Source organism: Triplophysa dalaica, chromosome 8, assembly GCF_015846415.1.
Source record: "Triplophysa dalaica isolate WHDGS20190420 chromosome 8, ASM1584641v1, whole genome shotgun sequence".
NCBI lineage: Eukaryota > Metazoa > Chordata > Actinopteri > Cypriniformes > Nemacheilidae > Triplophysa > Triplophysa dalaica.
Genome location: NC_079549.1, coordinates 10,646,234 through 10,660,127, shown reverse-complemented (window position 1 = coordinate 10,660,127; position 13,894 = coordinate 10,646,234). Strand labels below are relative to the sequence as shown.

At 38.8% G+C, this 13,894-nt stretch overlaps 1 protein-coding gene across 1 annotated transcript; it reads left to right on the top strand.

Annotated features, from left to right (window-relative positions):
• Nucleotides 1-360: 360 nt before the first annotated feature.
• On the top strand, nucleotides 361-13,598 carry wars2 (tryptophanyl tRNA synthetase 2, mitochondrial). Its single transcript, XM_056755133.1, has 6 exons — nucleotides 361-469; nucleotides 8,556-8,813; nucleotides 10,835-10,915; nucleotides 11,526-11,608; nucleotides 11,695-11,813; nucleotides 12,955-13,598. The coding sequence occupies exons 1-6, from the start codon at nucleotides 365-367 to the stop codon at nucleotides 13,401-13,403; spliced, it is 1,095 nt and encodes a 364-aa protein (XP_056611111.1). The 5' UTR covers nucleotides 361-364; the 3' UTR covers nucleotides 13,404-13,598.
• Nucleotides 13,599-13,894: the final 296 nt, after the last annotated feature.

Sequence of the window (13,894 nt, the reverse complement as noted above, 5' to 3'; positions counted from 1 at the left end):
TATCTTTTGAATCAGTAAATGAAACTTATTTACAATAAGAATCAAAAATCCTAGTAACAGTTGGTTTAAGTGAGACATCACTTGTATGACTCATTATAACTGATCAGTCATGCAAGTAAAGTCAAATATAAATGTATAAAAATGTTTAAACAAAAGCGTCTTTTCATTATTATAGCCTCGCATTAGGCTGGTCGACTGTCAGCAAATTACACTGTCGTTTCAAAAAACGTTTTAGAACGATCTTAATGACAAAAAAGGTTTTACTTGAGGCAGTTAAACAGTCTCTGTGGGCATATTTTTTTACTAACGCCTTTTTGGCTTTATGTCCCTCATTGGGCACCGTACGAGAATGAATGGATTCAAGATGGCGCTTTCCATTCGGCTTAACGTTAAATCTGTATTTCGCTATATTACTAAGAATAATTGCCCAAGAAGATTGTTTAAAGCCCAACAGAGCACGGTTACAACGGTAAGAAACTCTTCTTTCACCCCCTATTTTGTTGTTTCCCAATTTGACAGCTTTACAGGGAATCTGCATGTTGATTCCCCTTTAGTCGTTACCTTCTAATAAACTGAAAGTATCGCAAGAGTCAGTCTGTGCAGTTATCGCCTGTTAAGATTTAATGTAATGTTAAGGCAGTGGGCAATGAGACATGTTTGTCGTGATTCCATAGTTAGCACGTTTAATAGTCTATAATAGTTAGATGTTATGCTCTATAGAGAATATAATAAAAAGTGTTGCAAGTTGGCAGAAGAGCATTTTATGCATTAGTATTGTTTCTGTTTAATGATGTTTTATTATAAAATATTTATGCATTTAAACGTGCATTTATGTTCTCTGCTCTTCGGCTGAATATTTACATTTAGGCATGTGGTAAATAAAAGCATTGTGAAGGTGCAGTTAAGATGGTAGAAGCAGACCTTTGCCACTTATTTTGATGGATTAATTAGTGCATGAAGTCTCAGAAGAAAAGATTGGTGGTAAATAATACAATTCTGTGTGTTCCTTGTGGTACATTTTTCCAAATAAATGGAGTTTTATTAAGGTATTTCCAACAACTGTGTCTTTGTTGTGACCTTAATGTATATTATTAGGCTTTTCCTTGCTTTTATACTGACATAATTGTAGGTACTTGTTTTACCTAAGGTAATATATAATTTTTTGTTTTTCTGCTCTTTAACTGCTATTCTATAGATTTGTTTGTAGAGAAATTGTTTTATTTTGATTTTCGAATTTTAAAGTTGCAAAGTTTACTTGCTTATAGTCTGAATGCTTGTTTTGTTAGACACTGTTAGAAGTCTCACTAGAATCCAAACTAAAACTAAAATGTCAGGAATTGAGACGAGCGTTACAGCCTTTTGTTTATTTTTAAATGACAATTCTGTCATTTATTCACCCCGTGTTTTAAAGCTATAAGAGTTCCTTTTTATTGTGAAAGACAATAAAGGAGAAATTTGAAAAAAAATTAAATACTGTGAAGGGTAATTGTGACCGTCAGTGATTAACATTCTAGGTCATGCATGGAAGAGAGAAATTCTGTTTGCAACAACATGAGATTAATAGCTTTTACTGTGCTTCTGTTTAATTTATTTGCTTCACATCAGTGTAACAATAATTCTAATGTAAGTTTGCAGCAGCATGGACATTATACAATGGTTGAATAATAATTTTTAACTGAACTATCACTTTTAGAGTCAATCTATTATTATTATTAACTATCATATATAACTATTATTATTGTTATTATTAACAATGCAATACGTATGGTGTTTGTAAATCTAACTGGACCAAACACTGTGAATTCCTATAATTAAACATTTTACAGAGCACGTGGGAGTTTGGGTGCGCTCAGCCTTCAACATGGACTTGATTGACAACCAGGTTTTATTTGATGGCTTCTGCACACTTGCCGTGTAGGAATGTGCATCCACCGCTGGCAGTCAGACTCTGTTTTGTTAACTACAGGCAGCGTGTCACTTGGGACGCTAGAGTGTGGAGCGCCGCGACTGTGGGAGTGAGGGAGGGGGTGGTTGTGGTGGGTTATAGAAAGACGTCAAAACCATCCCAGCAGTCCTTTATTACCAGCAACAACATTTGAAATGAGGTGTTGGTTTTCATTTCTTTTAATTTTCTCCAAATGTTGGCGAGTGTGTGTTAACGCGGACGTTCACAATGCCCCGAGGTGTGATGTGCGTCAAAACACTGAGCGTACTCTTTGGCAAAGAAAGGTTATTAAAAGTCATTTAGTCGTGATATGACATGACCTGATCGGCACAGATCTTTCTGTCCAAGTGTAAGCGAGAGTGAAACCTAACCTAATGGAATCTATGCCTATAAATAAACATGGTTTATAAAAAGTGTCAAAAACGTATCTTGCAGATTTAATTGTGGGAAAACTGTGAATTGAGCAGTTTATATGTCATTTTATTTTCTGAGTCAATACTGGGATTGGTCGCTTCTTCCCTCCAAAGTCAGCAAGCTCACGGATGAAAAATAGAATGTTAGCCTTTTATTCAGCGTTGAAAACTGTTGTTGTGCTTATAAGGATCTGCTGAAAGACCCCGTTGTGTCAGTGTTTTATGCACTTAAAAATAATAAAACTCAAGTAAATTGTAAGCTTTTGTTACAATCAAATCCTGTAGCAAATTTGATTTGCCTTCCATACTTTGCACTGGGCCTTTGCTCCAAGCTGTGTTATAAAACATGAAGTTCCCTATCCGGCCCTTAATCGCCTGTGGTCTTAATGGCTGATATCAGTCATCTCAACCTCTCGCTTCGCAAAAGGGAAACGGCTCTTAATTCTCCTACAGGTCGAAATGCTCAAACTCTCATGTCAGCTAAAACCATTAAACCGACTCCCGGAGTCTCTCTGGAGAGGAAACTGCAGGAAAGGAGGTGCACGTGAGCTTGGCCTGATTACATTTATTAATTACACGATTTGTTTTTACATGTCAGCCGAGCACTTTATTTCACACTACTCTGTGTATTTCAGTTTGTCATTCTGAAGGATGAACGCAATATAGTCAGAATTATTCCTCCAGAGCTCTCGTTTTTTGATAATTTAGCATGTTTTGGCTTTAAATTCCTTGAGTTATGCCGGACCTTTGCTCTATCTTGAAGACGTATGGGTACAGAAAAACTGCCGTACTAGTTAATTGAATTGCACTCGCTATCTGGTATCAAGCTTTTGGGCTGTGCTCAAACCAACAGTCAGTGCTTATGTTGGAGGAAATTAAAGTGAGAAAGAAGCAGCGAGAGAGGAAAAAATCTGGCACTTGAGTTTGTGGGAGTTACCATAATTACACATTGATAAATTTATGAGGTGCGTGCAGGTTATTTCTGCTTCGTTGTGACTTTTATGTGTTTAATTTGTCATTAGTAAGCTAGCGCCTCTGCTGTTTTCCTGGCCAAAAAGGAAAAAACTGCAGAATTGGCTTTGTCCTTTATTTGCTCACTACAGTTTATATAAAGTGTCCAAATATTGTAATATAATCCATGCAAAACGTTTGTCATTCTCCGTGCCAGGCATTGGTTTATGGTCAGAGATTTCGACGGCCTTTTCCGTATAGTTCGCAAATAATTATATTTCATGTCAAACTAAGCGCAACTTGTCTTTTTAATATGTAATGTGATCAGCAGTGAGAAGATGGTAGGGCGGTTAAAGTGATTGCTCCTAAACGGTTCTTGGTTTGGGCTCTGGCTCTGAGCACCGGTCCGTAGTGGAGCGGCTGTCCTGTCCTGGTTATTTTTGGAGCGCGGTGCAATCCTTTCTGCTGGGAGCGCTGTTTTTGAAGGGACTCCAGCTCCATTAATCAGGCCGGGGACCCCACGGTGCGAGAGGGCCCCCAGCCCTGGCTCTCCACACTGCATGTTTCTGTTCTTCTCCCCGCGCTCTCCGCACAGTGTGAAGCGTAGAGGAACCTCATCAATCTCACCTGTCCGAAACGTCAACCACAGATTTAATCAAACGCTCCGTCTCCTGCCCCCTCGCCACCTCCTGTACACCCCCTGAAATACCTCCTCTTTAACGCTGTCTCTTGCTCATTTTTTTGCTTCGTTTTGGCTTTGTCGCGCACTCTTCTCCTAAAGTGTTTTCCGCCCAAATCGGGTCTCGTTCCCTTCACCCTTCTGTTTTATTTTTGGTCTTCGCTTCAAGCTAAGTGTGTTTCAGTGTAGCAAAAACACACACCGAATCAGTCTGTTAAAGCAGGGGAAGGTGCATTTTAATGGTTTTCTGACCAATGCTCAAGCAAAGCCGGGCTTTGTTGGTGACCCAACTGAGAGCGTGAGAGGCCTAGTGACAGGATAAAGGCCCGTGTTTCTGCCGTTCAGCATGATGTCTCTTTTAATAGGGAGAGTGGGGCGATGCTGATAGACACTGTAACAGTAGATTCTGTGTGTGTGAAGCTGCTTGGTGGGGGACAAATGGACTGGGACGGGAGGGTCAGAGGTGCCGTTCAGAAATGGCCTCTTTAATATCGGCACCTGTAGAGAGGGTCTCCACATTGACTGAGTTGCTGATGCTTTCCTACAGAACCATAAAGGGTGCTGAAAGGCCGTGTTGGAATTGGCATGCAAAGATGGCCGTCTCTGCTGGAGAGCTGAAGTCTAGTTAGGCTCCCTCTGTTTTGTCAAGGTTGGGATATCTCTTCGGGGTTGTAATCGTTTCTTTGTGCATGTCTGTTTTTTTTAAAGCATTTTATAGATCTTATTTGGATCACAGGCCCTAAATAAAAGAACTTAATAAAATCACTATGAAAACAAAAACAGTCCATTTTTAAATTGGGGAGTTGATACATAGTGTGTCCCTCTATTAAAAACAGATATCATTTATAAAGAAAGGTTTATACGTTTTGGTCCGGCAACTGGTCACCTTATTTATGACATTTTCATTTCTAAAACATTTTGTGCTCACACCACCGTTTTAAGTCCTGTGGTATGATTGATTTTAATTATTAAATTAAAAAGTAATTTCAATGTAGTCTCTCTTAATTTAATATGAGGTCATGGATAACATCAGGGCTCCTTTAAATTAATATTAGAAAAGTGGTGTGGATGGCAATTGAAGAATTGGCTGTTTTTCATTTCAGCTCTTCCTGCCAATCCGAGTCTCTTCACCCAGAACATAATAACAAAGTCATGTCTAAAATGGAAAGCTTTATTGCGAGTTACAGGTTGTAGTTTTCTTAACTAATCTAATTTGTTTGTAATAAAGAATTTTATAATAAAGAATAAAGGATTAGTTCATTTTCAAAATGAATTTTAATGATAATTTACTCACCCCCATGTCATCCAAGATGTTTATGTTTTTGTTTCTTTAGTCGAAAAGAAATGAAGGTTTTTGATGAACACATTTCAGGATTTTTCTCCATAAAGTGGACTTCAATGGACTCGGACCAAACGGTTGAAGGTCAAAATGACAGTTTCAGCGCAGCTTCAAAGGGCTTTAAACAATACCAGACGATTAATAAGGGTCTTATCTAGCGAAATGATCAGTATTATTATAGGCCTTTTCGACTAAAGAAACAAATACATAAACATCTTGGATGACATGGGGGTAAGTAAATTATCATGACAATTTATTTTGAAAATGAACTAATTATTTAAGTGAACTTGAGACTCAGCAGCTAAATATATTGCTCTGTTTTTCCAACACCCATACTCTTCACTTCCAGTATAGATAATAAAGTGGCTAATGTACTGTATACACTACAGAATAAAAATGTATGTAAATAAAGGATAACTATGATATCTGTATAGTTAATATTTTTTTAATTATATATGGCTTTTTAGTGCAGTCAATTCGATACTTGATTGCGAAATAAATGTTTGTGTTTATATATATATATCTGTGTGTGGCATGCATATATAAATACACAAACATACATGTATACATTTAAGAAATATGTGTAATAGATATATATATTTAAACATAAGATTTAAGTTGGTTGTAAATATTTGTTATCCATGTAATGTGTGTGCTCATATTTACAAAAATATACATCACAAACATTTATTTTGGAATTGATTAATGGATTTGACATCAGCACTTTTTTCTTAGCCCTTGAGTGCCCAGAAAATAAGATTGTGACAAACCAGTTAGGAATAGCTCATTGCATTTTTAAGCAAATTATTTAACTATATTTCAAGTCTATATTTCTAATTTATTACAGATAATACACAAAAAGGGACACTAAAGGGGACAAAACTAAATATTTCTGGAATGTTTCTGAATTTAACACCAGGGATTGTAGGTCTACTCTATTGAACCTTGTCATCTGGTGTAACATACACACACATACATAGCTTAATGTATAGTCCATATGTTAGACGGATGAAGAATTATCTCACCACTTTACTGTGTTGTCACAGCAGTGTTTCGTTTGTCAGAGTAAAATATGAACAGGGAAGTTACTTATGTAATGTGTCATCAAGAATGGCTGAAGAAAGAGTCTGGCGAATATGTCAGCTTGATGCAAATTGATAGAATTTTTTACACCAGGTGAGACTGGAGGTGCATGTTTCCCTCACCTTTGACCTGACACCGTATCCTCAGATTGGTCAGTAATGAGGAAATAATGAAAACCTCATTAAGAATTAATAAAAGTTTTTAAATGTACTATGTCATTCACATATTTGTTTTAATTTTTCATTGTTACTTCAGCCAGCCAACCCTAAAAACCTTGTCAGTAGATGGGAGGTGTGATAGGCTGATTATTCCTCCGGTAGTTTGTACTTCTGTTGTTTTAGCTCATGGGCGATTGTCTCAAATGACACCATTACCATGTCTAGATGGTTAATGATCGGCCGGAGGGGAAGAGGGGAACAGCGCGAGGTGAGAACACACATGAACCAGACTCCATTCTGCCCCAAATCACTTCTGACACCTCCGAGAGGCCGCATGCATCCGGGCCACTGCAATTACTCACCCAGTAATGGTATAAATAGCCTGTTTCTTTCGATATAGACTGACAAGTCAATGAGTCTGGATCAGTGATTGTGTTCTCTTGGATGTTGGGTTCCCTCAAGCCAAACTAACCTCAGATCAGCCAGTGATGTCATAATATGAGTATGACCCAAAGTCAACCTTGTGCATTTTCTTCTTAAATTTATAAACAAATCCATTTTTTGCTATTCCTTTTTTGTAAATTCTGTTTTACAGAATTTGTTGCAAGTTTTGAATTTGGATTCTTTTTTGTCAGTGAAGTGATATTGATGGTTTCTTTGGACGCACACATAGTTAACTTCCGGTCTGTGTTTGTTTATCGGTCTGGCTTGTGACTAATAAGAAAACAATTTATATTTAAACCGATTTATATGAATATTAACTTCTCTTGTAACTTTAAGTTTAGCCTAGGAACAGTTCTTCTACTGGTCACCCAAAATAATACTGGCTAGAGATACTTTTAACTAGCTACTTAATGTAACTTACTTGTTATTTCTTTTGCTTGTTATTAGAAATACTCTTCAGGGAATCTTTTCTTTGCGGATGCTTACCGAAAGTTACGATAGGGCCACAAAAGCGTCCATTCGCAGTAATGTTTGTTCATGTTGTTGCGTTGAAACCATAAAATTAAAATTTTGATTTTTGCTTCGTCTGAAAGCTGAAGAAATAAGCTTTCTATTGATATATGGTTTGTAAGGATAGGACAATATCTGGCGGAACAACAACTCCTTACAAAGATGGAATCTGAGGTTGCTAAAAAGCTAAATATTAAGAAAATTGCCTTTGAAGTTGTTAATCTGAGGCACTGTAACTGTCCATCCACTCACAAAAAGAAAGTCTTTATACATTTATGGTAGTAAATTTATAAAATATCTTCATGGAACATGATCTTTACTAAATATCCTGATGATATTGGGCAAAAATAAAAATCTGTAATTTTTACCCCGCAATGTATTTTTGCTGATTACTAAAAAATTCCCGTTGTACTTAAGACTGGTTTTGTTGTCTAGGGTAACATATATTGAAAGCAAAATACATCAGAACAAATAAGTATGTGTATGTGACCCTTTGTAACCCTCATATTACCTCTGCACACTGAAATTCTCTTTTTTGCTGTATAGGAAGAAGTGGTGGCTAACATTTTATTCCATACATTTTAAAACAAGCCTAATATACATCACGGGTTTATAATGTTTGTGCTGCTCTCTTCTATTGCTATTTTGGTAAGGAGCACCACTAATGCGAATGTTATCCCACGATTATGTGGCTCTTAAAAGCTCCAATTGGCTAGCTGCGAACTGTTGAGTGTTTTCATTGGCTGGAAGGCAGTTCCGCTCTAGCACTCTCTCACCCAGTAGGGTGCTCTGTTAACGTAAGACGTGCTTTGGATTTATCGCTTTGATAACATTCATAAAACTGTGTTAGGCGTCCACCTTTTCCCTCTCCTTCTAGCTTTAGCCAAGATAACCCCACACACCAATATTCTCCTTATTTAACTTCCTTTGCACTTTTAGTCCACTTTTACACACTTCCTCGTTATATTACAGTGTCTTTACTATAATTTTCATCAGATTTCCTAACAACATTTTTCTCTCTTATTTCCTGTAGAGTACCCATGATGAGCGGGTCTTCTCCGGAATCCAGCCTACAGGTGTTCCTCACTTAGGGAACTATCTTGGAGCTCTAGAGAGCTGGGTGGCTCTGCAGGGAAAGTACAGTTCAGTCATGTACAGCATTGTAGATCTTCACTCCATCACCCAGCCTCAGGACCCTCAGTTTCTCCGGGAGAACATCCTGGACATGGTGGCCAGTTTGTTAGCTTGTGGCATCGACCCAACTCGCTCCATTCTCTTCCAGCAGTCTCAGGTGAGTCCCATGGGGAATAAACCTGAAGGCCTGCGCTGTGCGCCTAAGGTTCCCTTTCATGTAAGCACCACATATTAACGCATTAAAGCTTAGCTGCTGCTAGTATTATGTTTTTAAACTGTTCTAGTTGACTTTATTCAAACCTGCTGCCAAAACAAAAATGTCCAGGGCACCTTTTTGGAAGTTTAGTTTTGAGAACAATTGGCAGTCAGCTAAAACACATATCCCGTTGCCAATGTTTATTTAATTGAGGCTCACCCTAAATGCTTATTTTACCAAATCGATTCCTATCTCTACTGTGAAAAAATTCACAGGATGGCGAAAACACGGATTCATTTTTACAGTTCACTTCAAAAGAACCACATAAAACATAGAGAACAGGATAAAAATAGCTTTTACTGTACGCAGCAACTTGCTAACCCTATGTTACATTTCTCTCAAACTGAGCAACATTTGAAGCGTAACTGTAATAGGTGTGGACGTTTTCTTCCCCTCGGCCACCTGATATGCTTTCAACTGTGTATTTGTGTATGTAGTGAAAGAGAGTGAAAGTGTGTTGGATTTTTGGAGTCGGCTGTTTGCTCGCTGGAACTTTGCAGCGAGCTTGTGAAAGCTCACGCACACACACACACACACATTTCCCCAGATTTTATTCCATTTTAACTTCATGCCCCATATCTTGGCAGGACTGAGGACCTCCCATCGACCATACGAGCTCAAGACTCTTCCACATGTGAAAATAATACCGTGGCCCAATGAAAACACTTAGCTTCATTGAAAAAATGGTGACAAGCTAAAATCGATCGGATCTTAGGTTTAGGGCTTCACGTTGTGTATTTGGAATGTGTTGCACTCAAAGCTTTTTAGCGAAAAAATATTCACAAAACAATGAGAGATCAGCAGAAATGTTTTACAGACATGCATTATTGAATTTACTTTGTGTAAAACAAAGTTTCTTTAACTATTGTCCAAGGAAAAGTAGTTATATTTAGTGCATAACATTGCTTAAAGGAACAGTTCACCCAAAATAAAGAATTCTGTCGTCACCCTTGAGTTGTTCCAATTCTGTATTCATTTCTTTGTGCTGGTGAACACAGAGAAAGATATTTGGAAGAATGTGTGTAACCAAACAGTTATTGACCACCATTGACTACCATTTTAGGAAAAATTACAATGATAGTCAAATGTGCCCCAGAACAGTTTTTCTTTCATACATTCTTTAAACTATATTATTTTGTATTCAACAGAACAAAGAAATTTAAAAAACGAATTTTCCTACAATGGTGATTAATGGTGGCCAAGAATTGTTTGGTCACAAGCATTCTTCCAAATATCTTTTTCTATGTTCATCAGAACAAAACAAATCTAGACAGATGTGAAATAATTTGAGGGGGATTAAATAAGGACAGAATTTTCCTTTTTGGTTGGAACTGAATTCCCTTACGTTGTCCTTTCTTTGTCTCAGTAGATCAATCTTTCTTGAGGTCAGATCAGACATCCAGCACTGTTAAAACATTATTGATTCTCCAGCTATATCAGATTTTCTGCAATCCCCCTTCATCTTCACATACGCTGTCTCATCCTCTCGTGTAGATTATCTGGCTCTAATAAATATCACTCTCATCCCCGTGCCATAAAATGTCAATAAATCTCAGGATTGATGTCAGACGCCTCAGAATCCTTCTGTGAATCTGAGAGATGGAAGCTGGGTCACTGTTTTAAATAGAAAGATTTGAATCCATGCGTATTTCTAGAGCTTTGTAGGTAATGTGTAGACTCAAATTATAGGAGTTCTTTATCATGGATGTGAGACAAGCTTATGCTGTGCCACTGTGCACCTGTTGGGAGGTCAGGAGGGTCTTGTTCTCCTCACCACCACATGAGGGCACTACGGGGTTCCCTCTTTAAATTTAATCTACTTCATTTAGTAATGCATTTTGTTATTTGATAGTGTAATGCTATTGTTGTTTTATTGGGTTTGCTACGTCATGAAAATTGAATCTCACATTTTACGTGTGCAGGTCTCTCAACATGCGGAACTCTCGTGGATCCTGGGCTGCCTCACTAGCATGCCTCGATTGAGACACCTGCCTCAATGGAAGGTAAAAAACATGTTTGGTTTTGTGGCACAGCTTAATCGTAAAAAAGTGTTAACTTGGCTTACCGGCTCACACACAACTTTTGTTTGCCTGTGCTAAATAAAAAGAAACACAATATACCAGCGACCCCTGGAAGATGGTATGATGCCAGCTTGAACATTCAGGCTTCCCTCCTCTGTTTGTTCTCAATGTGGCACGGCGACAGGCTTTTCCTGTGCCGGTCGAGGGGGTGGGTGGACCTGGCAGCCAGAGACAGGGCTCGATAATGACTGTGATTCACCCAGAGAGGACAACCCTTTTATTGCTGCTTACAGAGCACTGGGCCAAAAGCCTCCTACCGCTGCAGGGAAAACACCTAGCTGTTTACTCAACAGCTGAGTGCACATGAAACGTGGCGGAAAGAGTCCTTTGGATGCTGCCTGTGTGTGTTAATGTGGCAAAACTCCTCCACACAGCCCGAACTGGGACACGGAGACAGCGCTTGATGTTAGACACCATTGTAATAAAAAACATATAGAACGTCACAGCCAAGATTAATGAAAGGTGCTTAAGATTTATTTCAGACTTTCCCCTCAGTCCTTCCAGTAGTTTCTGTTGTTTCTTCGACTCGCAGATGAAGAGCAAGCAGAAGAATGAGGGCAGTGTGGGACTTTACACTTACCCTGTGTTACAAGCTGCAGACATACTCCTCTACAAGTAAGCCTGCCTACGGCCTTCATCTGTTTAGTTCTGACTGGGATCCAGGTTATTGTTTAAGAGCGAGCGATGTTATTGTTGTGCAGATCCACACATGTGCCTGTAGGGGAGGACCAGATCCAGCATTTGGAGCTCGCCCAGGACCTGGCCCGAATCTTCAACAACCAGTACGGAGAGTTCTTTCCCGAACCTTGTGCCCTGCTCAGTACGTTTTCACTTCATGACATTAACTTCCCATTTTAATCAGTCTGTTTTCCTCATAAAGGTTCACCTGGGCATGAACCCTGAAAAATGGAAAACAGGAGAGTTAAGACAAATTGCGTGGTGTCATTCAGAAAACACACACAAAACTAGTCAGCGCTTCAGTATCAAGTGTCTCTTCAAGCTCCCCTCTTTCCTTTTTCGGTAGAGCGGATGTGTGTTACGAATATAGGTGCAGACGCAGCCGTCGTTCCCTCAAACAATCAAGTCTTCCGCGCACATGGCTGGCATGTCGGAACATCATAGACAAGGTCGTCTTTGAGCCACGCTCTTTCAGTTATTGCAATTATCACCTTCATAGAAGCGCAGTATGAATTCAGTCATGTGTGTGATGATACTTTGATTAAAGGATCGGTCTCTTCCTCCTATATCTGAGTGATGGGGTGATAATAGATTTGGAGGGGTTTCCGTATAGTGACATCACAAAGGCTCCTGTGTTTATGGCGAGAGGTTGTGGAGAGGTCTGGATCAGTTTCCTTCTCCCTGTTTACATCTTTGACTGCTTTTTTGAACCGTCTCTGTATCCTATATACCAAGGCTGAAGGAGAAGCCAAACAACATCTGTTGCCCTGAAATCTATTCCAAGGCATGACCATTATCATTTTGTAATATCAACAGCAAAAATAATTATATAAATTTGTTGCTTAAGAGGCTTCAATTTGGACAATTAGTGTAAATAGATGTTATATGTTAGTTGTGTGCTTCTTTATATTTTAATGTTGAAATTAGAGAAAAATGTTTCATCATTTACTCACCCTCGTGTCAATCCAAACCTGTATGACTTTCCTTCTTCTGCAGAACACAAAGGAAGATTATTTAAAGAATATCGGTCACCAAGAAACATTGGCCCCTATTCAGTTCCATTGTATGGACGCAGAACCACCATGACATTTCTCAACATATCTTCTTTTGTGTTCCACAGAAGAGTTTTAGACAGGTTTTGAATGAAACGTGACAGAATTCTTATTTTTGTGTGTACTATCCCTTTAAATAATGTTGCAAAGGGAGAGTTTTAACCAAATCTTGGCTTAATGCACTGCAGTGCTAATAAAAGATTTTAACTTTTCATTTCTTGTACTTCTCAGGTTCCACTCGAAAGGTGAAATCTCTCAGAGATCCATCCTGCAAGATGTCAAAGTCTGATCCTCAAAGGTTGGCCACAGTTTTTTTGACCGATACACCTGACGACATTGTCCTCAAGATTCGCAGGGCTGTGACAGACTTCAATTCTAAAGTGACTTATGAGCCTGAGAGTCGTCCGGGTGTATCAAACTTAGTCTCTGTGCACGTGGCCGTGTCTGGACAGAGCCTGGAGGAGGTGGTTAGGCTGGCTGACGGTTTGGACACCGGACAGTACAAGAATGTGGTCGCTGAGGCTGTTGTACAGAAGCTGGAACCTATTCGGCAAGAGATCCAGAGACTGAGGGCTGACAGGGGGTATCTTGAGAGTCTGCTGGCAGAAGGAGCGGAGAAAGCTCGCTGCCTTGCAGCTCCTGTGATGATGGAGGTCAGGAAACGGGTGGGATTCTGTTAAACCAATGAATATTGTTGTTGAATATTCAAGAAATGCATTGCAGGCATGTAATATATGCTATGGAAAAGAGACTGAAAAGTACATTTGAGGATGCAAAACGTTTGGTGGTAATATTGCTTTATTGTCACCACTGATTTTCCAAGAGGTTTTAGTGCTTTTGTCTTATATTTTCTATTTATTAAATAATAAAATAAATGTATTTTTATTTATTGGTATATGAATAACATACACATGTAGAATACTTCTGACTCACACATGTGTCCCGGCGCACATGAATTACATGCTGAGCAGGAAAAATTGCAGATCCAGGAGCGGTGGAAAACTCTTGCCAAAGCTTCTTGGGGCTACATGACATTGCAGGCGCATGGGTGGAATGATAGCATGCTGAGCTTAAGAAAAATGTGTGAATTTGATTCTTATATAAGATTTATTCTTAAACACAAATGCAGCATTTCACTGTATAAATGTATTTTTATACAGTTATTATTTTA